Source organism: Prionailurus viverrinus, chromosome C1 (genome assembly GCF_022837055.1).
Source record: "Prionailurus viverrinus isolate Anna chromosome C1, UM_Priviv_1.0, whole genome shotgun sequence".
Classification (NCBI taxonomy): domain Eukaryota; kingdom Metazoa; phylum Chordata; class Mammalia; order Carnivora; family Felidae; genus Prionailurus; species Prionailurus viverrinus.
The window spans coordinates 106,056,026-106,079,677 of record NC_062568.1 but is presented as its reverse complement, the minus strand read 5'-3'; the positions used below and the strand labels follow the sequence as shown (position 1 = coordinate 106,079,677).

Below are 23,652 nucleotides of genomic sequence, written 5' to 3'. Positions count from 1 at the left end.
CCCCTGGCCCAGGGAGGCAGACTGTCCCCCTTCCCTGTGGCCTCCATCCCAGCCACACCCCTCCTTCCTCACCCCACCCCATCTTGCTCCCCTTACCTTCTTTCTGGGGCTTGTTCTTCCTCACCCAATCAGACACTTCCCTCAAGGAGTCGAAGAAGAAGTCTCCCTCCTTCTGGCTGATGACCTGGGGTGGGTGGGGAGGGAGGCAGAGGGAGGTGTGCAGGTGGAAGGACCTCCAGGGGAATGCCCGCCTGGGGGGCATTGGCGGCCTGGGCCCTGCCAGCCTGTCTATGGCCTGGGAGGCCAGGTGCTGCTCTGAGCTGGGTCTCACTTGCTTGGGGAACTGTACCGGATTGTGCCGCTCCATAAGCCCACCTACCTTCATCCTGACAGCCTGTGTGCAGTGAGGGGCTCGGCCCAGTACATGGGGACAATGCCACAGACACCAGACATCTGCCCACCTTCGCCTCTAGCCCTGGCCCACCCAGACGACTGCACCTTGTCAGCGATCTTGATGAAGAGGCTGCAGCCTTCCCAGGAGGCCAGCTGCAGCCTGGTGGCAACACTCTGGCATACGTCCCGCACCCGTGTGTAGGTGCCCACCTCCAGCATCTGGGCAGAGAAGCAGTGCGTGAATGTCTCAGGATGAGGCTCGACGCGGGATGACCCATCATAGCCTGGGGCTGTTTCTCCTTCCTAAGACTGGCTGGACATGCCCCAGCCTGAGAAGGAGCAGCCTTCCCTTCTAGAAAACCAGCTGGATGCTTATGTCGTTCAGTCAGAGTTCACTGCCTTGGGGACCCAGGAGGCTCAGCCTTTTGAACTTGCTTTGAGAGCCCTGTAGCCAGACTGTGGGAACTTTCCCTTGTGGGACCCGTAGTCTCTAAGACCATAAAGGCCACACCGCTGCTGGGAAAGCCTGCAAGGGCACATGGCCCTCGGCCCCTTGCCCCACACCTCACTGCTGCCACTTGGCTGGGACCTCTCTACCACACCTGGCACCTGATGGTCCCCCCCCATCTTTTGCTGTCCCCAGCAGCCACATGGGTTCAGTCTGCACACATGCCTAATGGCAGCACCTGCTCCCTGATGCCCCAGGGCAGGGTCAGAAGCCTGTCGGGACCCCATGCCCTGGGACTTGGCTTTGCTGCCCTCCCTTAGGGCCTCCTCTCTGTGCACCTTGGCCAGGAGTGCCCCTGACACCTTTGGGACCTCCTTGACTTCCCACTGCACCAGCAGCTCCCCTCCCATCCTCAGGGGCGGCCCTTCCCCACGCTGGCCTAGAGCGCCCCCTGTATGTCCAGAACTGCCCCCAGCACCAGCAGCACTCCTTCCGGGGAGGCCCCTCCCTGTGCTGGCCTTGAGCACCTGAGGGCTCGGGCACTCAGTTAATGTCTGTGGGGCACCAGCGAGGGCACAGCAGACAGTTTCTGGGGCAGATGCAGGGGCAGGAGGTTCACTGTAGCCCTGAAAACAGCGTCTGTCCACAAGGTGGGGAGGGGCTTTGCTGTGGGCTATAGGCCAGGAGCCTGGGAAGCCAGCACCTTGGGCGGGAGGCTCACCTCACTAGTGTCATTGGGGAAGCAGATCTTGTGGCAGATGCGGGTGATGTTCTGCTCCACAGCCTCTACCTCCACCGGGTGTGGGGGCTGTTTCCGGGGCCCTGTCCTAGAGCAGGACAGTGATTACTGAGCATGGCACCCTGCCACCCCCAGCCCGGCCCAGGCCGGGCCCTGGCCACCAGCCCCCAAGCTAAACTGTGTGCCAGACACACACAATAAAGAACTCCACCACTCCAGTGGAGGACAGGGTACTCAGGGGGGCTCAGCACCAGGCCCAGAGGAAGCAGCAGAGGCCAGCCTGGACTCACTTTCCAGGTGACCTGTAGCTCTGAGGAGTTTGGGAAGGCCTGGGACACACATGGGGGAGGGGACCTGGGCTGACCCAGAGCTTCCGGGGTGGAGAGCACCAGTGGCTAGGGCAAGTTGTGTTCTCATTCTCACACAGCATGGGTATCAGGTAGGGGTCAGGGACCCCCACAGGGTCTCTCTGAGGGCACCCACCTCCTCCTCCACAATCATGGCCAACGAACTCTCCCACAGCCACAGGAGGCCAAGCCAGACAGGGTGGGTGGCGTGGATGAGAACCAAGACAGAGCCCAGGAAGTATTGCCCAAACACAGGAGGGCTGGCCATATGGATTGGCAGAGACTGGCCTCATAGCTGGGCTGGGCTGGGCTTTGGGGTGGCTTGGGGCATTGAGGTCCTGCTCTGGCCTCCAGGCAGTTCCCTCTGTGCCCTGGGAAGGCAGCTATTAGGGTAGAGAGAGCTCATGGCCAAGACTAAGCTTGCCAGAAGCCCCCACTGACCACCGAGGCCTCTCAGGTCGCCCCTGAGCCTTGCTCTCCAGCCTTTGCCCAGGTTGCTGGAGGCCTGGTCCTGCGCTCTTAAATGGACATGAGCTACCGGAGAAGACACAGAGTCTGGCTCCACTGACAAGTGTCCACACTGGCCCATGAGCTCTGGAAGGGCTGGACAGGCCCCTCAGCATCGACAGGCAGACTCTCCCGAGGGAGCGAGCACTGGTGGGCTCACCTCAGGATCCTCTGGATGCGGCGGCTGCAGTCAGGGGCCAGCGGCTTCCTCCTCCGAGTGTCTATGAACTTCTGAGCATGGGGCAGCAGTGCCTTGCCAGGAGGGAAGAGGCCGGTACAGAGCCACAGCAGCTGCCAGCCACGCTCCTCGCTGTACCTGGAGGTGGCAGCGCCTGTCAGGCTAGGAAGGGCCCCCCAGAAGGCCCCAGCCCACCAGGTGTCTCAGGGAGAGGGACATGAGGCCCACCTGGGGCCGTGGGCGAGGAAGCCTGCCACCCGGCTGCCTCAGGCCTCAAAGGCTTTCACACACACAAGATGGGGAGGGGGTCTCCCTGCACCCATTTGTTTGGTGGAGGCAACGGAGGTGTAGGGAGCCCATGGTGTGTCCAGGTCGCAAGGAAGAAAGGGTGGGGGCAGGTAGGGTCCACGGCAGGTCCATTTTCCTCCCAGCTTTGACCACCCCCAGGAAGTTAGCAGGAGAGAGGGGTGTCCCGGCCTTCCCACTGCTGCTGTCAGTGCCTGGGCAGGCTGGGTAGTGCCCATGAGCTACTGCCTCCCGCTCTGACCCATGGGCAGCCTCTGGGGACTAGGGCAAAGACTGAGGGGGTCTGGGCACGGAGCCCGGGGGCCTCTGGCCCCAGCCCGTCCCCAGCAGACCTCCTGGTGTTGTGTGTCAGCTGCTTCAGGATCTGGCAGTAGACCTCATCCTGCAGGGCTGACTCCTGGAGGGCCAGCGAGAAGATCTGGTTGGTGAGATCCACGGGTGTCCAGGCCTGGCGAGAAGGGTAGTCCCCCATGTACCGGAGGATGGGTGTGGCTGTCAAGGAGGATGTGCCATCATGGCTGCCTATTACCTCTGACCCTGGCCCTGGTCCCACTCTGACTCTCGACAGGCCCCGCGAGCTGCATGTTGCCTCTGCCCTGTGCTCAGTGGGGCCTGTGCCCTTCCCAGGGTGGCTGTGGGGTTGGCCCAGAGCTGGGGCAGGCTGGCTGGGGAAGGATATCGATGAAGATCTGACAGGCAGGGTCCCGAAGCTCAGTGTTGGCATAGACGCGCTTGAGCAGAGGCTGCCTCAGTGGCTCAGACGAGTGGTCCCACAGGTGGCCCCGGGTCCGGGCCAGGGGGAGCATGGCCCTGCTGACTGTCTCCTTCTCTGGGTCCCTGTCAGGAATAAAGGCTGATGTGAGGGCCCTTCTCAAGCCCTGTCTGCCCAAGCTTCTCCCTCCTCTCCCCACCTGCATACTGTGTGTGCACTACTGGGGGACAGACTCAGACTCATGCTCCCTGCCCTCCCAGGGTGGCTGTGGGAGGCTCACAGAGTCCCCTCTTTTCCCAGGGAGGCCAGGTGGACACTGCACCTGCTTCCATGGCCTCCCTGTAACCCCCAGGGAGCACAGAGGGGCTGAAGGGGCCTGGTGGAGGCCTGAGTGAGCACCTAAAAAACTCGTAGGAGAATTCCTCCAGGGTGTGTGGCTTCTCCTTGGACTGCTCTTCAGGTAGTGGCTCTGGGGGCCTCCCCTCCTGGGCTGCCAGCTTCCGCTTCTCTGGTGACATGGCCAGCAAGCTCTGTGGAAGCACAGGTCTGTGGGTTCCACTGCCCACGAGGCCCTCCCCACAGGCCTGGTTGCTCCAGTGCCATGGGAGGGGCTGACCACAGGGATGTACAGGCCTGGGCCTACCCCTCCTGTGTCACCTGCTGTGTGACCCACGACATTGACCCGTGACTCAATGTCTCCAGGCCTGTTCCTTTCCCTTGGGAGGGCTTCTCAGACCCACCCTGCTCCCCTTCCCCAGAGCACCTGTCAGGGGCGCCTCTCACCCTGGCCCTGCCTGCCTGGTTCCTTGAGCGCTTCAGGCCACAGCACAAATGTCACTTCCTCAGGGATGCCTTCTTGGACAAGTGAGCCCCTACCCTATTATTCGCTCCTAGGACAGCAAGTGCTGCTTCTTGGAGTTACTTTGCATACTTGCCGTCAGCTAACAGTTTGCTAAAAGGCTCCTTGAGGGCGGAGTCGCTCTTGTGTTCAGTGCTGCAGTGTACAGGGCACACAGCTGGCACTCAGTGTGCGAATCCTGGGGCTGGTTTTGGGGGCTGGGGTGGGTGGTACCTGGCAGTAGGGAGACCTGGGCCCCCTTGGGTGGGTCAGGTTTAAGCCAGGCTGGTGGGGGTTGGGGGAATGGGTTTGTTACCAGGATGCACTGTCATGGGAGCATCTATGAAGTGCCAAGCACCATGCCAGCTTCATGGGCACTGCAGAGGGATGACAGGGCTGGCAGAGCAGACCTGAGGCCCAGGTGACCCTCCTGGCTCTCTGCAAGGTGGGGTAAGGGCTAGCAACCAGGTCACCTCCCCATGTGCCCACAGGGTCCCGGGCTGAGGATGGATGGGCGTGTGAGTTACCAGCAGCTGTGCCGAGGGCTTGGTGACCGTTGGGATGGCGTAGAGACAGGCCGTGGGCACCAGCCCCGTCTTGCCCGTCCTGTCGTTCTGGCCCAGGGTCCAGTTCTCAGAGGCCAACAGCCCCTGCTTCTTTGTCAGGATCAGCAGGTCCCCTTTCTTGAAGGGCAGGATGGTGGCATCCTCTGCAATCCCAGGTCACACATGGGGGCAGAAAAGCCACCACTTACCAAGGGCTATACAGAGGCCAGAGACCGGGTTGGCATTGTAGGGGTTGTCTCTTTTGGCAGAGCGGTGGGCCCAAAGCCAGTGTGAGGCTGAGCAGTTGGCCAGATTCCCAGGCCCGGGCAGGCAGGGGCTAGGGAGCTCAGCTGCGGCCCTAGCTTCGGGGGACAGGCTCTGAGTGCCGTGACGCCCCCTGAGCCTGTGTCCTCCTCTGGGAGGACATAATAATCCCTCCCTCTTGGGCAGTTGTAGGGATAGAATGGGCAAAAGGGATAATGTTTCTGGGCACTTTTTCCTGCTGTAAGACCCGGATGCATAGCCCCTTCCTCTCCATCCGAGGGAGCCTCCGTACTCCCTCCCAACTCCCAGGAGTGCTCTGCTCTTGCTGGAGTGCTGGCTTGCAGGAAAGGTAGGCCAACAACTAGACTGCCAGGGCTCGGTCCCCCACCCCTGAGCTATGACCCTGGACAAGTTGCTTCCCTTGTCCGAGCCTCTGGTTTGGTCTGTAAGTGGGATAACAGTGTGGCTGTGGGGTGTTGAAAGGTCAGACTGGTGGCTGGGCCGTTCTTTGCAGGGTGGAGGATGTGGACCCTCTCCTGAGCTTCCTACAGTGTCCAGTCCTCAACTAGCTTCCCCTCTGGGGGGGTTTGAGACCACCTCCTTAAGCCCCTCATTTTGTACAAGGGAGGGCTTTGCCCAAAGCTGTCCCCGACCGTGCTTTGTAGCCCTCTGTCTCTCTCTCTCTCTGCTCGGGTCCCTCCCGGAGCCCTGCTGTATGGCCGCTGAGACATGGGGATGAGCCAGCCACCTTCCCCCTGACCACAGCATTGGCCCCCTCACCACACCCTGCTCCCGCCTGGCTGGGCACCTGTGGCCTTCCTGTCCTGCAGGGCCATGGCAAACACGGACCTCTCCTTCAAGCCATCGAGGAACAGGGCCACCAGCTCAGCGATGGCCACACTGCTGGGGGACATGAATTCGTACTCCTCTTGGTGCAGTGTGGACAGTAACAGCCTCTGCCCACCCTGGGCCTCCCTGAGGGGACAAAGGGTACAACATGACTGCTGGCCTCTTCCACCCTTCCCACTCCAGCCCCCAGCTGCCTCAGAGGCCCCCCCTGCCTTGTTACAGACGACTTGGCCAGAACCAAGGTCTGAGCCGAGGGACCACTGCGTGCAGTGGGCAAATGACACCCAGAGCTCAGGGTCCTTTAGGCTTCAAAGGCAGCGAGCCTCTGGGCTCGGCTCTGAGTGGGCAGTGAGGTGGTTGGTGCATAGGGCCACCACAGGGACATGGCAAAGAACATTGGAGTTGAAATGGGGCACCAGTCTTGGTGAGCTTGGGCTAGCTACTCAGCCTCCCATGTCTTACTTTATTCATCTGCAGAGTGGGTGATGTCGTGGGGACGGGCACCCCGCACGGTCAGACTGAGTAAGTGGTGGCCACTGTGTGCCCCGCACACGGGTACAAATAATGATGGTCACGGCACACTGGGGTATGCTTTAACCAAGGGGCCCTGGCGGGGCACAGGCAGGCCTTCCCAAAGGGCTGGGGGTATTCTCAGAAGATGAGAGCCATGCAGAGCCGTGGGGGTGGGGGGGTCCGAGGCCCAGCCTGGCCTGCACGGCCACCCTGCCACACACCCAGCCCCTGGCCTTCACTTCCTCTCTCGGATGGGCCGCACTTTCCGTGTGACCAGTTCTTACCCATGAGAAGGGACAGCCTGTAAGTGAATGCACACCCAAAAGGCTACAAGCTTCTGTGCCCCCTTCCAGGTGGATCTGGGTTTCAAGAGAAGCCTGAGAGAACAATGCCTCACTCGCAGATGCAGTACTTAGCGGGCAGTACTGGCCCAGCAGCAGGACAGGGTGGGGTCCCGAGTCCAGTGGCCACCACGCTGCACATGTCCATCGTCACCCCTGTGCTCTAGCCGGGCACCCAGGGACATGTGCCTCCCTCTCTCCCTGTCTCTCCCGGAGCCCCCAAGGACCAACTAAGGTTGTGAGGAAAGAGATTTGGGGCATCTTCCCTTGGGACACCCACCTGTTGGTGATCAGACTCATGACCTCTGGGAAAGAGAGTTCTAGGAGCATCTTCTCCTTCTTGTCCATGAAGTACATCCCCTTCCAGTTGACAGCCAAGATTAGCTGAGTCTTGGGCAGTCGGGGGCCTGGCCGGGGAGGACAGGGTCGTGAAGCTTAGGCTTGCCCCAGGGGGTGGGGGAGCTCTGCCTGCACCCCCTTCCCCTCCATAAGGCCCCCTTACCAGACAGTGTGGTGAGCTCAAAGAGCCTGGAGAAGAGCAGCGGCCACTGCAGGCGGGCGGCTTCCACCACCTGCTCCTGCACGGCCAGTGGCTTTGCCTGCTTCTGGGTGTACTGCGCCTGCAGGGGCAGACACAATGGGTCACCTCCGTCACTTATCTCTTACTCACGCAACCCCGGATTCCCCTTATTGAATCAGGGGCCCGGTGTCATGGTGCTCATTTGCTGGATTGTTCTGTGAAGCCTCTAAGAAAGGCCAGTGCTGGTGAAGGCTGCTGGGGAGGCGGGCACAGCCCTACTTCACCCACCCTGGCAGAGGACCTTTCAAGGGTGTTTTTAAAAAAAAAATTTTTTTTTAATGTTTATTATTGAGACACAGAGCATGAGCAGGGCAGGGGTAGAAAGAGGGGGAGACACAGAATCTGAAGTAGGCTCCAGGCTCTGAGCTGTCAGCATAGAGTCCAACGCGGGGCTTGAACTCACAAACTGCAAGATCATGACCTGAGCCAAAGTCGGTTGCTTAACCCACTGAGCCACCCAGGTGCCCCATTTCACAGGTGGTTTTGAGAAGGGAAAAAGGCTTGCCCCTCTTGGGCATCAGGGCGCCAGAGGGCCATAGGTCAGGCATGGAAGGCTGAGGTGGGCCTGCTCCCGCCAACATGTGCCTGATGGGCCTGTGTCTCACTTCGTGCAGGAGGCTTGTCTTGGCGTGTGTCTCCGTGCCCTTGGGACCTCTCCCTGTCTTTTCTAGAGCTCTGCTGCCTATCTGGGAGCCACCTCTCAGAGATCGTGTCAACTTGCCCCCAGTCCACGTTCCTCCCTCCCTCTTTCTCAACTTCTTCTCCACCCTTTCCCTCTCCTCTTCTTGTCTCCACTGCTCTGTGTCGGTAGCTGGCTACAGTGTCCAGCTGAACTTTCTTTTTACTATTGGTCGAATAAAATTTTATTTCTCTTGTTGCTAGTTTAAAAAAGTGGTTGGGTACCATTCATACCCTGGATTGTGGAATGTAAATCCAAGCCTCATATCTGAAGGGTGATCTGGCAACATGCCACAGTATCAAGCACCTTAGAATGTTCATACCCTTTGAGATCCCCTGCCGAGGAACTTATCCTGGCGAATAACCATCAAGTATATAAAACTACAAAGTGGTTCATTGTTAAAAATGAAAAGCGGTGGAGGGGGGAAGCCTGGGTGACTCAGTAGATTAAGCATCCAACTCTTGATTTCCACTCAGGTCATGATCTCATAGTTCATGGGATTGAGCCCTGCGTCAGACCATGCTGACAGCACAGAGTCTGCTTCAGATTCTCTCTCTCTCTCTCTCTCTCCCCTCCCCCACTCGCATGTGCATGTGCTCTCTCCCTCTCTCTCAAAATAAATAAACTTAAAAAAAGTGACTTCTGTAAAAAAAAAATAATAATGAAAAATGGGGAATGACCTTAACATTCATCAACAGGAATCAGTAAATTATAATGCATTACTTTAGTACTATGCAGCCATTAAAAATGAACATGAAGGGGCGCCTGGGTGGCGCAGTCGGTTGGGTGTCCGACTTCAGCCAGGTCACGATCTCGCGGTCCGTGAGTTCGAGCCCCGCGTCGGGCTCTGGGCTGATGGCTCAGAGCCTGGAGCCTGTTTCTGATTCTGTGTCTCCCTCTCTCTCTGCCCCTCCCCCGTTCATGCTCTATCTCTCTCTGTCCCAAAAATAAATAAACGTTGAAAAAAAAATTAAAAAAAAAATGAACATGAAGGAAAAGAGAAAAAAAGGGAAAAGAGTATGAAGATTAGTATTTTGAGACATGGAAATATGGCCCCTTGCTATGTGGCTAAGTGAAGAAACAGTTGCCATATAAGCCTATGTTTATTCTTTTAAAGGTGTATTACTTCTCTCTAATCATATTCATTTCTCAGTGGTGTACCCATGAATATAGTCTGGAAGAATCTATCCCACAATGCTAAGAGTGATGATCTCATTGATAAATTATTGGTGATTTCACTTTTCTGTTTGTACATGTCTGTATTTTTTAATGCATTTGGTAACGTACATGTTTTAAGTGGTGTAACGAAAAAAGTCAGTATGTTCACTTTGGAAAAAAGTGGTTGGGTAACATTTCCTAATTCTTTATCCTCACCCCAACTCTCCCTTCCTAAACTACAAAGCCACTTCTTACTCATGTTCATTTGGGTTCATGTAAGCCTCTGGTCCTTCCCTCATATGAGCACTAAAAGCCCATGACCTCTCTCCTGCAAACACATTCACTCAAGCTGGGAAACACCAAAAACCACCAAGTGGGCTTTGCTTCCCCAAATTCCTATCACCAAGAACTGTTTCCAAAAGATGCTAAACCTTTAGGTTCTGTGGTCAAATATGTCTGGGAAATGTCGGTAAAACTATCAGGCTTGCTTCTCTAAGGCAGGACTTGTCAGAGCTTTTCATAAATAGCTATGCACCGTGAATCCCTAAAGAGCAGGACAGGGCAAGCTGCACTTCCCAAACCACAAGTGCACAGGACCCTTGTCCATGGGCCCACTTGGGGGACCCGCCCCCCTTTCCTGCAGAGATTATGTGGCTTGGCCATGCTCACCACCCTTCTCTGAACTTGAAGGGCCCCTGCTGCCTGAACCCACCTGGGGCTCATGTCCCTGCTGCTGGGCTGTCAGCCCCTAAGAAGCAGGCATTGTGCTGCCTTCTTCCCTGATCCCTGTCCTGCCCTTTCTTGGTCTATAGTGCCACAGGGATAATTGAGGTGGACGCAGAAATTAACCAAAGGGCAGTTCCCACCCCCCCCCCCCCCCCCCCCCATCCATGCATAGCTCTCCTGCAGCGGCAGCGGCAGCGACAGCCACAGCAAGTGGTGTCCTCAGGCCACGCTGCCCAGCCCGGCACCCTGGAAGGAAGGAGGTTTTGATGGGGGTCAGGTTTGGGGAGGGCTGTCCCTGTTGGTGCTGGAGAGAGGGGACAGCAGGAGGACTGTGAATCAGATGGTGTGTCTTTGCTGTCCCCTCGTGGGGTGATGTTCAGGGAGCCGCGGAAACCCGCACCGGTGTGGGTGATCCTGTGTGTTGTGGGGGAGTTGGAGGCGTGAGCCCCCAGGAGGAGCCCCGTCCACATGGAGCAGGCCGAAGGGCGGGGGTAGAAGACGCAGCCCTCCCCGCCGTGCAGGGCCTGCACCCAGGGCGCGGGCGCAGCGTGTGCTTGGCAGCTGCGGACGCCCACCTGTGCCAGAGGTGGAGGTTGCAGTGGACAGGAGCGTGGGCGGGAGCTTCCCCGACGCCCCTGAGACGCCATCTGGAAGGGGGCAGGGCCAGTGGGGTGGGTCTGTGATCGGGGAGCGGGACTCGAGAGGATGACTCCGCCCTCGAGAGATGCAGCCAGCTCACTGGGAGTCAAGGTCTCCCGCTGTCCTGCGGGGGCCTCCAACCCTTTACACGCCGCACCCCCCTTGGCTCCGAAGGAGGCCGCACGCCCCGTGTGTGTGCCCAGGCTCCGCCGAGGCTGACCTTGGCGTGGGCGGCGGTGACGAGGCTGGCCCACTTCTCCGGTGGCTTGGTCTTGTACAGCCTGGAGGGGACGCAGCTGGGCAGCAGCTCCTGGATGGCCTCGCTCCGCAGGGAGGCGCCGAGCCGCACGTAGCAGTGCCGGGCCAGCAGCTGCAGCAACTCTTCCTCCTGCACGGGCCGGGAGAAAACGTGGCTGCAAGTGGGGAGGCATGGCCTCCTGCAGGATGCCCCCGCCGTGCCCCAGCTCTCGCTGCAAACATCCCGGTGAGAACCAGGAATGTGAGCGCCCCATCCTGTTACCTGTGTTGGGCGGGACCTATCCCTTCCCCAACACACTGGAACCTCGGTGTGCCAACTGGGCCCCAGTAGGCCGCTGTCCTGCTGGCAGCTGTAACTTCCCAGCAGCCTTGGCCTGAGCCCTGCAGTCCCTCTGCCTGAGAACAAGGGGTGACCCTCCCTCTCCCATGCCACTCTCCCAACCCTCAGGTAGACAGTGAGTGTGGGGGGAGGGAGCCCTGAGGCTTGGGGAGGGGGGATCCTAACATTGGGACCCTAACATGGGGAGCCCTAACATTGCTGAGTAGGGTAAATGTGGGCAAGGCCTCTACCCTGTCTTAGCCAGTGCTCACTTGTCACCAGTGGCCTCCCTAGGGTGTCTGCAAGGATTCATTTGGGCAGGATCCCGTATAAGGCACCAGCATGGCCCAGCACTGGGCAGGGTCCCCTGTCCCCAGGGCTCTACGGGAACCGGGCAGCCCTGTTCTCTCCGGGAGACCAAACCTTGCAGAGCCACCCAACTGCCAGGATCTCTGGGGCCTTTCTGTCCTGTCCCTGCCTCTTCTTGCCCACTGCTCCATTGCAGGCAGGCCTCCAGGGTTGCTGCAGGCCTCAGAGCAGGGTCCTCCTGACTCAGGCACAGGAAGGTCACACGACTCCCCTCCCTGGGTTCCTGCAACCATACAAAGAGCCCTCGCTCCTCTCTGCACTTTCTAGAGGGCCTGAGCCTCAGAGGTGACATAATATTCCAAGGTCCCACTGTCAGGATGAGGCAGAGGTGGGCCTCGATCTTGAGCACTAGGGCAGTAAGGCCGCCTTCCTGCTGCCCCACAAATAGCCACCGTGGTGAAGCCAGGCGAGCCTGAGGCCAATGGGAGGCCTCCCCTGCCTGCTGCTGGGGCAAAGGAGCTCAGAGGCCTGAGCAAACCTGTGGTCCAAGGGAGGAGGAAATGGGGGCCGGGCTGGGAGGGGACAGCTGCACACCCCACAGAGGGGCCCGGGGACTTGCACTCCGAGAGCCTGTTCCTGGTGTCTGCCTCCTGCTTCTCCATATCCCCACATACTCTTCCACAGGGTCCTCCCTGCAGGCCACAGCCCAGGCCTGCCCTGGAATATGGTGCTTCTCTAGGCTGTCTGATGGTTCCGTCACGGGGCCCTGGTACCTATGGTGTCCCCTCACCTTCTCAAAGCTGTACTCGCCAGACCAAACCCCGTGCAGGATTTGGCGGTAAATGAGCTGGGTACTGATGGAGTCCTCCTGGGAGTTGTGCCAGGGGGTGAAGAACTCCTTCCGGAAGTAGATGCGCCAGGGTGACTGGCGCTCGTTCTCGCCCCTCTCCCGGGCCAGCTGCTCACACTGGGCCACCGCATCCATCACGTGGTCGCGCCCGCTGCCCAGGGACCAGAACTGAGGCCAGAATTAGGGGTAGTGGGGGTTAGCAACTGCTGTGTGCCAGGCCTCGTGGGGACACCCTCAGGACACGTGGGTGGAAGGGTGTGCTCAGCTGGTCCTCTGAGAGCCTGAGGGGTTTTTCCACATGGGGTCATGGCCTGCCTGTCACTCTGAAACACACCTCCCTACCGGCCCCCTCCCAAAGCAGGCAGGGATTGATGCCCAAGGCTGGTGTGCTAAGGCTGGTTGGTTGGATTGGTTGGTCGGCCTGAGTATGTCTGAGTCAGAGGCTGTGGACATGGGTGTGAGAGACTCTGGCCGGGAGATGATATGAGGTTCAGGTAGGACTGTGTTGGTGTGACCCTCCAATTCTTGGGCATAGGAGTCTGGCTCTCTGGTACAAGGGGGGCTGGAGTAGGATGTGTGAGTACCTGGTCTATGTGTGGGCTGCTCAGGTGTGGCAGGGGACCTACAAAATGTGTGTGTGTGTGTGTGTGTATGTGTGTGTGTTTGGCATCTGGTAGGGGCAGGAGTGGCCAGGGTGACATGGTGTGAGGGCTTGAGCTGGCCTGGGTGTATGAGGGAGGTGGGGGATGGTCGGGACAGCTGGCAGTACCTTGTTGTACACGGCAACCTGGAGAGAAAAGCCCACGTGGTCACTGAGGCCCTGCCTGTGGGCAATGTGCAGGCAGACTTCCCGAGACGTCGAGGCAGAGTCGACCATGACAATCAGGCTCTCCCCAGTCACCAAGATGACGTGGATTGGGATGTGCTTCTTGGACTTGACCGCCTGGGGACAGATGAAGACTCAGGCCCTCGGTCCTGGAGACCAACTCACCATCCCTCCTGTCCCCAAGCCCCTGTTGGCCCATCCCTGTGGGCTCCTGAGCACCAGGCCTGCTGCAGCCCCAGCTGGCTCGGCACAGAGTTAAAGTTCTGGCCAGCAGATGCTCGCTGCCGAACTGATGGACCTGGCCAGGGCAAGGGCAATGTTGTCTGGTGTGTCCACTAGTTTGTGTGCTTCTCCAAGTCTGCCTCAGTGGTCTATGGAGTGCAGCCTGCAGGCAGAAGGTCCCATTTTAACATGAGAACCCTGAGCTTTGGTGAGGTTAAGTGGCTCAGAATCACAGAAGGTCAGAAAAGCTCTTGGAAATCTCAAAGTCCTGAACTCTGAGACATTTTGGGTCCGTGGAAGCCACTGTTCCTCTCTGTGCACAACAGGGTATGACCACATCCACACAGCTGCTCCAAGTTCATGTGCAACTCCAGGGCCCAGGCACCGAGCAGGTAGATGAGGGAGAAGAGGCGGGCCCTGGACTTGTGTCGCAGGGTGGGGCAGGAGGTGACCCCTGGTATAGGGTACCACAGGGTCCAGGGAGTGAGTGCCTTCCAGGACCCATGGGCCCCCTGAACCCTGCCTGTGTCTCCATGACTCTTCCGAGGACACTGCAAAAACTCACAGATGACACAAATAGCAATGCCACCAAGGATGCCCACCTTGGAATGATCACTGTCTTCTTAATAAAATGCAAATGCCCTTGGGAGGGGCAATATTTTGCCCAATTAGCAGTCATTCACACCATAAGGCTAAAAGTTACTTTTTCCTTGAGCTAGTAGGTCCCTAAAGATGTGGGGAGGGCACTTTTGAAGCCTGGGCCATGCCTGGGGAGGCCGAGCCCAGGCGTGATGCATAGGGACCACAGGCACAGAAGGTACGATGAGAGATGGAGAGGCCCAGAGGACACACTGCTGGCAGGTGCTGGAGGAACCACGGGGGCTGGCACCACCCCCACAGATGGTCTCCCACCCCTGCTGCCCCCTACCTGTAGCTCCAGCCAGGCGGGGGGCTCTGTGCGCACCCCGTTGGCATAGGTGCGTCTCAGGCGCTCTGCACAGAAGGGCCCGTATCCAGCCGGCCCTTTACCAATGAAGTTCAGCAGATACTGGTGGGTGAGGAAGGGAAGGAGAGGAAGACACTTAGGACAGAGGCCAGTTCCACCTCCTACCCACACAGGTTCCAAAAATCATAACCCCAATTGGAGCTAAGTGAGGTGACGAACGTGTTCACTGCCCTTATTGTGGTAATAATTTTGCAACATATTCCTACATAAAATCACTATATTGTATGCCTTAAATTTAAACAAGGTTATATGTCAATTATACCTCAATAAATCAGGAAAAAAATAAAATAATAATATTCAGTGTTGGCAAAGGTCTGTTTGGGTACTCTCACACACCATGAGAGGGAATGTAAACTGGTACATTTCTGAGGACCGGTTTGTCAATGTTTTAAATAGTGCATGGTATAAAAATGCACATCCTTTTTGACCCAGTAATTCAAACCGATCTTTATATCTATGTTTTAACTGGTGCGTATGGTGATGAGAAATTGGAAGATGGGCCCTAAATGTCCATCAGCATGTTAAATACTCTCTGGGATGGCTCTAGATACATGGCATTAAAGTTGGCATCTGGGAAAAGTTCACACCCTGAGAAGACTCTTACGGAGATAAGCGAAAAATGCAGGAGGGTCGTTACTTAAAACACGTTTGATAAAACGCGTTGGAAATCGTTTTGTCTCACAAAAAGACTGGAGGAGTCTGCTGGTGTCAGGAGCGGCCCAGTGCACACGCCTCCTGCTGTCCCCGACGGGATGCCTGTGTGATCCTGTGTGATCACAAGTACGACGCTGTATGTTACAGTGGCCAGAATCGACGGAAGTTACCTCTGGATGAGGAGAGGACTTTTCTTTTTAGACTTTCTGCATTTCCTGCATATTACTTTTATAATCAGAACCAAAAAGGATATTAAATAGCGAGGTCTGGGGCTTCTGACACCTGGGAGCACCTGTCAACCCCCAGCTCCACGTTTAGTTCTAAGGACTAGAGGGAGAACGCTGCAGCCGGTCCCCAGCTGGCGCCCACTCCCGGAACATCTTCGTCTTTTCAATGCACGTTTCTTCTACCACCTCACTGTCTCCTCAGAAGAGCCGTCCCGGTTCCTGAGCCCAGTGGAGTGGCCTGTAGACCCTGAAGGAGGGCTGGAAGGAACCAGGTCGAGGGTCCTCTTTTACAGATGGGGAAACTGAGGCCTAGAAGGCACTGCTGCCCACGTTGGCCTGCAGGAGCAAGAAAATCGGCCAGGGGCTGGGATTTCTGGATGTGCTTCAGAGCCCAGAGCCAACCTATGCTCCCGCTACAACCTGCTCCCCTCCAGCCCCTGCCCTGCATCCTCCCCACCTTCATGAACCTCTCGGAGGGTGGGAAGCAGCCGAGGCAAAGGCTGAGCAGGATCCAGCCCCGGGCCAGGCTGCTCATTTTGAAGTTCTCCGACAGCTGCTTGCAGATCTGGCAGTAAATCTCATCCCTGAAAGACACACACCACTGGCTCTGGGTGGGGAGAGGAGACACAGCTGCCTGGGCACAAGTCCTTCTGTGCCCCCAGGTGGGGTCTTGTCCCCACGGTGACCTGCAGTCCCTTCACCTCCAACTGCATTTGCTGGGCTCCCCTGCCACACCCCTGGCCCACCCTGGGCCCTGCCATCTCCTGGGACTGTGCTACCTCCAATGTCTTTCCAAGACTCCAGGCACTCCCACTGGCCCACTCCCACTGGACCTCACCTCCTACCTCATACTTTGGGCCTTTGCCCCCTCCCTCACCCAGTCTTGCTCAGAAGACCGTGGTCCTCCACCTGGGGGTGGGGTGTAGGTGCAGGGAGTGCCCAGGGCTCTCTGGTCACAGCCCTGCCCTCAGGGGCCCAGCCTAACCAGATCTGTTCTTTCCTCAACCTCAAAGTCATCTCCAACCTTCTCCCTCACCTTGAGGCCCCCCTCCTCCCCCACTCCCAATGCAGCCAACCTCCCACTAGAGAGGAGCGGGACTTCTAGGGAGAATCCCTCAATTCCTCCCCTGCTGACCAGTTCTCATTACTACAAGCTCATGAGCCTCTCCTCTCTGCCTTCTCTGGGGAAGGGGTGCTCTTGGGTCCTTCCTGCTGACTCAAGCCTCTATCATCTTTTTTAAAAAAATGTTTATTTATTTTTGAGAGAGAGAGAGAGAGAGAGCTCACAGGTGTGCATGCAGGGGAGGGGCAGAGAGAGAGGGAGACAGAGGATCTGAAGCAGGCTCCATACTGTCAGAGCAGAGCCCCATGCGGGGCTTGAACTCACAAACCACGAGCTCAGGACCTGAGATGAAGTCTGATGTTTAACAGACAAGTCACCCAGGCGCCCAGTTCTTCTCTTTCTTAAAACTTTTCCCTACTTCTCTTAGAACTGAATTCAAACTCCATGCTTCAGCTGTTACAAACCGCTTGGAGTTCCAGCCCCTCAGGCTGTTTCAGGACTCTGTAATCCTGGCCACCATCTCCCTGGCCACTGTCTCCTTGTCTCTCCCCGCCCCGCCCCCCCCCCCATCTCCGCCTCCTCCTTTCCACTCCACCTGGCCCTGGAGGGCATTATGACCAGTCACTGGACCCTTATCTTAGCACAAGCAGTTATTGTGGGTCTCTGGCTTCTCCCACGCTCCCCAACCAAAGGGTAAGCTCCCAAAGGACGGTGACATATTGCCCTCACCTCTGCATCCCCAGCCCCCATGCCAAAGCTTGGCCCTGAGCAGGTACTTAATAAACATTTATTGCCATTTGCCACAATGTGGATGGAGCTAGAGAGTATTATGCTAAGTGAAACAAGTCAGTCAAAGATAAATACCATATGACTTCCTTCATATGCAGAATTTAAGAAACAAACCAAGTGTACCTGGAGGGGGTAAAAAAAAAAAAAGAGAGAGAGAGAGGCAAACCAGAAAACAGACTCTTAACTACAGAGCACAACCTGAGGGTTGCTGGAGGGGAGGTGGGGGTAGGGGATAGGTAACTAGCATGGGGACTAAGGAGGGCACTTGTGATGAGCACTGGGTGTTGTATGTAAGTGATGAATCACTGAACTCTACACCTGAAATTAATATTACACTGTAACTTCAGTTAACTAACTGGAATTTAAATAAAAACGTAAAAGACAAACATTTATTGAATGCATGGCTGGATGTGGAGTGGGCATTTGCTTTGTCTTGGAATCTGACTAAGACCCCAGAGCCAAGGACAAATAGATGATAATACTCAACATGCTAGAGAGATATATTTTTGTAGAATTTATCAAAGATGGCAGAACTGTCCAGTTACCATGCCATCTGCTGCATAAAAGAAAAATTTGACAGGTGATTCCTGGAAGGCACTTCCTAGGAGTTGAGACATCTCTGGCCCATCTCCACTCCCTCCAAGTGACAGGGAGCTGGGGGGACCCCAGGAGAACTATTAATAGGATTGGGGCTCTCCACCAGAGATGAGATCCTTCTCATTCTCTGAGGTAGGCTGAGCCCCAGAAGCCCATTGGCCTATCCCAGCATACTGGAATGGGCCCAATGACAGAGTTCTTGAGAGTGCTTGACTTGTATGCCTCAGAGACACAAGTTAGGGACCTCCATGAATGAGAGACTAGGATCTGCTTCTTCCTAGAGAATTCTAAGCCACCCATGATGGAGAGAGAACAGTTAGGAGCTAAGAGCTGCGCTTGGTGGGTAGAGCATGGATGGCCTTCCTGTTGACTAAGAGGATGCCATGGAAGAAGTTGGGAATCAAGCATCTTGATGGGATCCCACACAAGCAGGCAGCCCATCATTTCAGAAGATCCCAGAGCTAATAGGCTGTGGTATGTTCAATTAGGGGCTAGATTTGAGAAGGAGTCTCAATGGATCACAGAGAGCATCAGCCCCAGCTGGAGAACAGCACTGTGTGCAAGTGCTAATAGGGGTATCTGAAGAACCCACAGTGCATCTCATTTGGACACAGCTTATACATGTCTACTATCTTGGAAGGTGTGGTGGCCAGTGAGGATTAACCGTGGGAGTACTACCAATGGAACTAAGTTAGAAGAGTTGCCAGGTTGGTGTCACGAAGGCAGCTCAAACTTGGGTAGAAACCGTGCAGCTTTACTGGCTTAAACAACCAGAGGATAGAGTCTGGGGTGTCCACAGTAGTTGAAAGTGAGAAGGGAAATCCCGGAGTGAAGAGAACCAGAGAAGTTCTCAATTTTGCATATAAAATCTTCCCAAATTTCAGCTTGGCTCCTGACCCACACATGTGTGGGGCAGACTCCAGGAATCCCAGCAAAGACTAAAATAACTGAACATGGATTCCATCTGCCACTCACCACAGGGAGACAGAATTCGAATATGGCCAAGTTAATTGCCTGTCAGAACAAAAGCCAACGCTCTTTGAAAGAATGTAACAGGTTCCAGAGTCTCTAAACATATTATCCTCAGTGTCCAGGATACAACCCAAAAGTAATAGAATTATGCAGAAATAACAGTCCAATACTAGATGTGTGAGGAAACAGAAAAACATGACCATTCTTAAGAGGAAAGGCAGTCGGAGCACCTGGGCGGCTCAATTGGTGGAGCGTCTGACTTCAGCTCAGGTCATGATCTCGCAGTTCGTGAGTTCGAGCCCTGCATCAGGCTCTGTGCTGACAGCTCGGAGCCTGGAGCCTTCCTCAGATTCTGTGTCTCCCTCTCTCTCTGCCCCCTCTCCCACTCGTACTCTATCTCTGTCTCACTCAAAAATAAAATAAAAACATTAAAAATTTTTTTTAAGTTAAAAAAAAAAGAGGAAAGGCAGTCAACAGAAACTGACCCCAAGATGACCTAGATAATGGATTCAGCAGAAAAGGTTTTAAAACTCCTATCACTGTTTAAGCACATAAAAGACACCATGCTCATAGTGAATGAATGAATAAGAAATCTTGGCAGAGAAACAGAAACCATAAAAAGAACCAAGTGCAAACTCTAGGACTAAAAAATATAACATCTGAAATTAAAAAATTGTTACGTGGGTATAACAGCAGAACTGTGGTAGACAAGAGAAAGATCAGTAAATCTAAAGATAGATCAATAGAAATTATCCAGTCTAAATAACAGAGAAGGAAAAAAAAAAAAAAAAAAAGAAAGATGAACTGATCCTCAGGGACCTGAGGGACAATAGCAAGGAGCCTTACGTATGTTTAATTACAATTCAAAGGAAAAGAAAGAGAGAGAATGAAATAGTAAAAGTATTTGAAAAACAAATGGCAAGAAATCCCCAAATTTGGTAAAAAATAATAACCTAAAATATATGAACCCCTAAAATACAGTAGTCTGTCTCTGAGAGAGCAGTATACATATTTCTTAAAATTTATATGAAAATACAATTCTTGTAAAGTAATATATATATATAATATAAATGAGGAATTTGCTCATTGACAGGGCTCTGCATTAAAGCCTGTTATAAAATGAATCATGACCCCATGATACATCTATTCTCCTAAAAGTGGCTTTTACCCATGGGTCTGGACACAGAGGAAGTCGAGGACCCTTTAAAGGTTCTAATGTCTACTATACTCAGACCCAGGCTGCAGGCTCCAGGACGGGGAGCAGGGACAGGACAGGGTGTGTTAGGAGGCAGGGAGAGGAGGAGGCTGTGGCCATGGGCTGAGAGCCAGTGAGGGGGCCTGATGCTCTAGATGGGGGTGTCGTTTGCATGGGGACTGACCTGAGGTTAGGCCGCAGGATGGCGTAACCCACAATGAAGTGCACCTTCTCCAGGTTGGACATTGGTCGGTCTGAGATGGGTCCATCAGGATCAAATGTCTCCTCTCCAATATTCAGCTGACTGGTCACCTTGAAACCCAAAGGCAGCAGTCAGTGACTCTGCCTTATTTGCAGACCGTTGTGACTCTCCTTATTTGCAAAGGAGGAAACCAGGCACAGGGAAGAAAACCAAAGCTTGGGATCCTATGGCTGGCCAGCAGTCGGGTCCAGCTTCTGTGGGGCCTCAGGCCTGGGGGACACCTCGGGTCTGCCCTGCCCTGCCCCCCTCACACCAGGCACCTGTGTGAATCCACGCTGCTGTGGAGACCGGGTGCTGTTCTCTCCGCCCAGGGTGTCGTGGAGGTGCTGCATCATGGAGCTGCCACGCAGGCCATTCCTGGCCAAAAGCACTGGCTCGGGCAGGTCACCCATGAACCTCAGGATGATGCTCCACACAGCCAGGGCGGCCTGGGGAAACCAAGAGGTCTCCACTAGAACGCAGCTCACAGTCCTGGGCCCATGATGACCCCTCCCCTTCTTCATTCCCTCTCAGCCAGGGGGAGGCCTGAGCCACTAGAAACCAGGGAACCACTGTGTACCGAGCAGTCGGCATCATCCTCGTGGTAGAGCAGTGGGTATCGGAGGGGCCGCCGGATGTGCGTGTGGCTGGCCGATTTCTGGAAGTACGTGGCAGCGAACTTGGGGAAGGTGTACTCGGCCAGGCCGTCCACATCCTCCTCGTACTCCTCCACCATGGGGACCGTGTCCAGGTCAACCTCAGGCAGCTTCTGGGTCCTTGCTTCCAGATCCTGGGTGCCGGTGAGAGAGAGGGTCAAGGGTCAGCCATCCTCTCAGATGCTAGCTGGCAGGGCACGCGTCTCTGGGGGCCAGGGAGCCCCAAGACAGGTGTGTCTGGCTATCTGCAGAATGATCCATTCCCCCTCGTGTCTGAGACCTCTCCCACTGCCTCACAGCCTCACTGGGCCCCTGGCAGGCTGTTCCTCCTGCAGAAGTGGTCTCAGCTGCCCCTACTGCACAGCCTGGTGTGTACTATGTGTGCATGCGTGTATGCATGCGTGTGTGTACGTGCTCAGGGGAAAGGCATGAGCACCTGGGGGCAGGGTCAGGAGGGCACCCGGGTCACTGGGTCTCAGGGCCCGAAGCAGTGCAGTGAGAGCCCGGGGGATCTGTTCTACTCCAGCCCTCTCCTCCCACCCTGCTTCCTCCTCCCTCAGACACTGCTGCCAATGTTCATTAGTTCTCAGTGTTCCTCAGTTCCCAGGTCACAATCTGCAGAGTGGCAGCTGCAGGGTGCTCTGGGAAAGGGGTCACATACGAGTGGGAAATCCGCCCCCCCCACCCCCCTCACCCCCGGCTTCTCAGTGAGCCTAGAGGCTGGCTGAGGTCAGGGACTAAGCGGGGCCCTCCTATCCCCTGCCAGGCCAGACCCCTGAAAGACAGCACCCATCTTACCTCGAAGTCCCTCGGGGACTGGCCCTCCTGCCCACCGATCACAGAGGGGAGGAAACCAAACACGCGCTCTACCATCTCGGTGTCGGTGACACTGTCGTAGATGGACTTGCGCTTCCTGGTGGGGACGGCATCTTGACTCTTCTGCTTCCTAGCCGGGAGGACCAGGAGTCCCTGCACAGATGCCCCACAGGGCAAAGGTTACCACAGGCCCAGTGAAGGCAAGCACCTTCCAGAACTCAACCAAACCTCCTCCTAACGTTGTTCGTTCAGATCAATAAGTTTTCCGCTAAGATCCTAGAATTCAGGGACGCCTGGGGGACTCAATCCATTAACTCAGGTTCGTGAGTTTAAGCCCTGCGTCAGTCTCTGTGCTGACAGCCTGGAGCTTGGAGCCCGCTTTGGATTCTGTGTCTCCCTCTCTCTCTGCCCCTCCCCTGCTCACACACTCTCTCTCCCTCTCAAAAATAAATAAACATTAAATAATAAAACATAAAAAATAAATAAAATCCTAGAATTTAATAGCTAGTGTGACTAGAGATCAACCACCTTGAGCTTTTCATTTCCCATGGAGAATGGGAGGTCCAGAGAATGGGGGCTGCCTGCCTGTCCCTACCCTGACATGGTCCCCTAGCAACCGCCTCAAACCCCCAGGGGCCCCCAGAACCTATCTACCAGGTCCCTTCACTCAAAGAGCACCAAGGCTCCACTAGGGCAGGTCCCTGGGCCCATCCTCACTAGCGCATAGATGAGGCTGATTTGTGGCCCATCTGGGGCCACACGGGAGCAGAAGCCTGCTGCTCATACGTCTGAGGCTCTGTTTTCTTACTTGTCCCGGCCACTGTACTAGTAATGCACTCAGCAGACCTAATTTTCATCTAGAGAGCAGGTGTGGACTTCATCCTAGCCCTTTGCCTTATCACAGTTCCGAGGAAAGAGGTTGAGTCTCAGATGCCGGCTGGAGGAGAGGGGGTCATGAGGGAGAGATTTCAAAATGCAGGGATGAGCAACTTGCATGGCTCCCCTGCTCCCTGTCCTCCAGCCTCTCCTGCCCAGACACTCAAATTCCTCTTGGAATTTCTCTGTCCCCTGTCATGCCACAGCCCAGTCACTAGGGGCTTTCGACCTCGTCCTTGGAGCTGTGGTCTCCCATGGCTCATTTGGCCCTGGTTTCCTACGTCATCCAGGGATGGCCCAGTCCTGCTGAGGAACCATCCCCAGGGCTAAAGGGAGAGGATCAAGAAGCTCAATTTACAGGTTCCAGGCATAAGACTATCCTGTTGACACGATGCCTCTCCCATGCCACCCACTGTGTGTTCCTGGGGAGACCTAGGTGTCCCACATGCTGCAGTAATAACTTTGGACATGGAGGGGATAGGAGTGCCTGGTGAAAGCTCATGTTGCCGCTCACCCCTCCTGACTGCCCTCCCTGCCGTGGGTCCCACGCATCCCCCACTGGCCCAAGAGGACAGCGGCCACCTACATTGGCTTTCTGCTGCCGGAAGTTCCGCCGGGCGGCCATGCCCCTGGCGTGTGCCTGGATGACCACCACCGCCCTCTTCTTGGCTTGGACTTGCTGGCGCACGAGGTAGCCCCTGCAGAGCGCCTGTAGCTGGACCGTCCTCTGCCGCATCATCTGGTACTGCTTGGCCAGTAGGAGGCCCCGGGCGATGGCCTGCAGGCGCTCAAAACCCAGGAGGATCTGCGGAAGCAAGAGGGATGTACATCCAAAGTGAGGCCTGGCCCAGCAGGGCAGAGTGCAGAGAACGCCTCCCCAAAGGGACACAGAGAAAGAGAGGCAAGTCATATGCCCCAGGAGACCTCGCAAATTACCTTTACAGTTCTCTGCTTTTGGGCAAAGGACTAGCGCTAAAATTTTACACAAAAAATTTAAAATGTAAAATTTAAAAT

General features: G+C 55.8%; 1 protein-coding gene across 1 annotated transcript in view; it reads right to left on the bottom strand.

The window, feature by feature from the left end:
• MYO7B (myosin VIIB) overlaps positions 1–23,652 on the bottom strand; it is a 67,543-nt gene that overhangs the window by 3,093 nt on the left and 40,798 nt on the right. The window contains exons 20-40 of the mRNA XM_047872839.1: positions 23,225–23,443; positions 21,745–21,915; positions 20,871–21,080; positions 20,572–20,739; positions 20,234–20,361; positions 15,891–16,017; positions 14,475–14,594; positions 13,268–13,441; positions 12,439–12,666; positions 10,983–11,150; positions 7,483–7,600; positions 7,261–7,387; positions 6,086–6,252; positions 4,996–5,177; positions 4,030–4,160; positions 3,598–3,755; positions 3,251–3,404; positions 2,595–2,750; positions 1,563–1,668; positions 499–612; positions 97–184 (exon numbers count right to left, since the gene is read on the bottom strand). Coding sequence (XP_047728795.1) covers positions 97–184; positions 499–612; positions 1,563–1,668; positions 2,595–2,750; positions 3,251–3,404; positions 3,598–3,755; positions 4,030–4,160; positions 4,996–5,177; positions 6,086–6,252; positions 7,261–7,387; positions 7,483–7,600; positions 10,983–11,150; positions 12,439–12,666; positions 13,268–13,441; positions 14,475–14,594; positions 15,891–16,017; positions 20,234–20,361; positions 20,572–20,739; positions 20,871–21,080; positions 21,745–21,915; positions 23,225–23,443 — 3,214 coding nt within the window. The remainder of the gene's footprint in view (positions 1–96; positions 185–498; positions 613–1,562; positions 1,669–2,594; positions 2,751–3,250; positions 3,405–3,597; positions 3,756–4,029; positions 4,161–4,995; positions 5,178–6,085; positions 6,253–7,260; positions 7,388–7,482; positions 7,601–10,982; positions 11,151–12,438; positions 12,667–13,267; positions 13,442–14,474; positions 14,595–15,890; positions 16,018–20,233; positions 20,362–20,571; positions 20,740–20,870; positions 21,081–21,744; positions 21,916–23,224; positions 23,444–23,652) is intronic.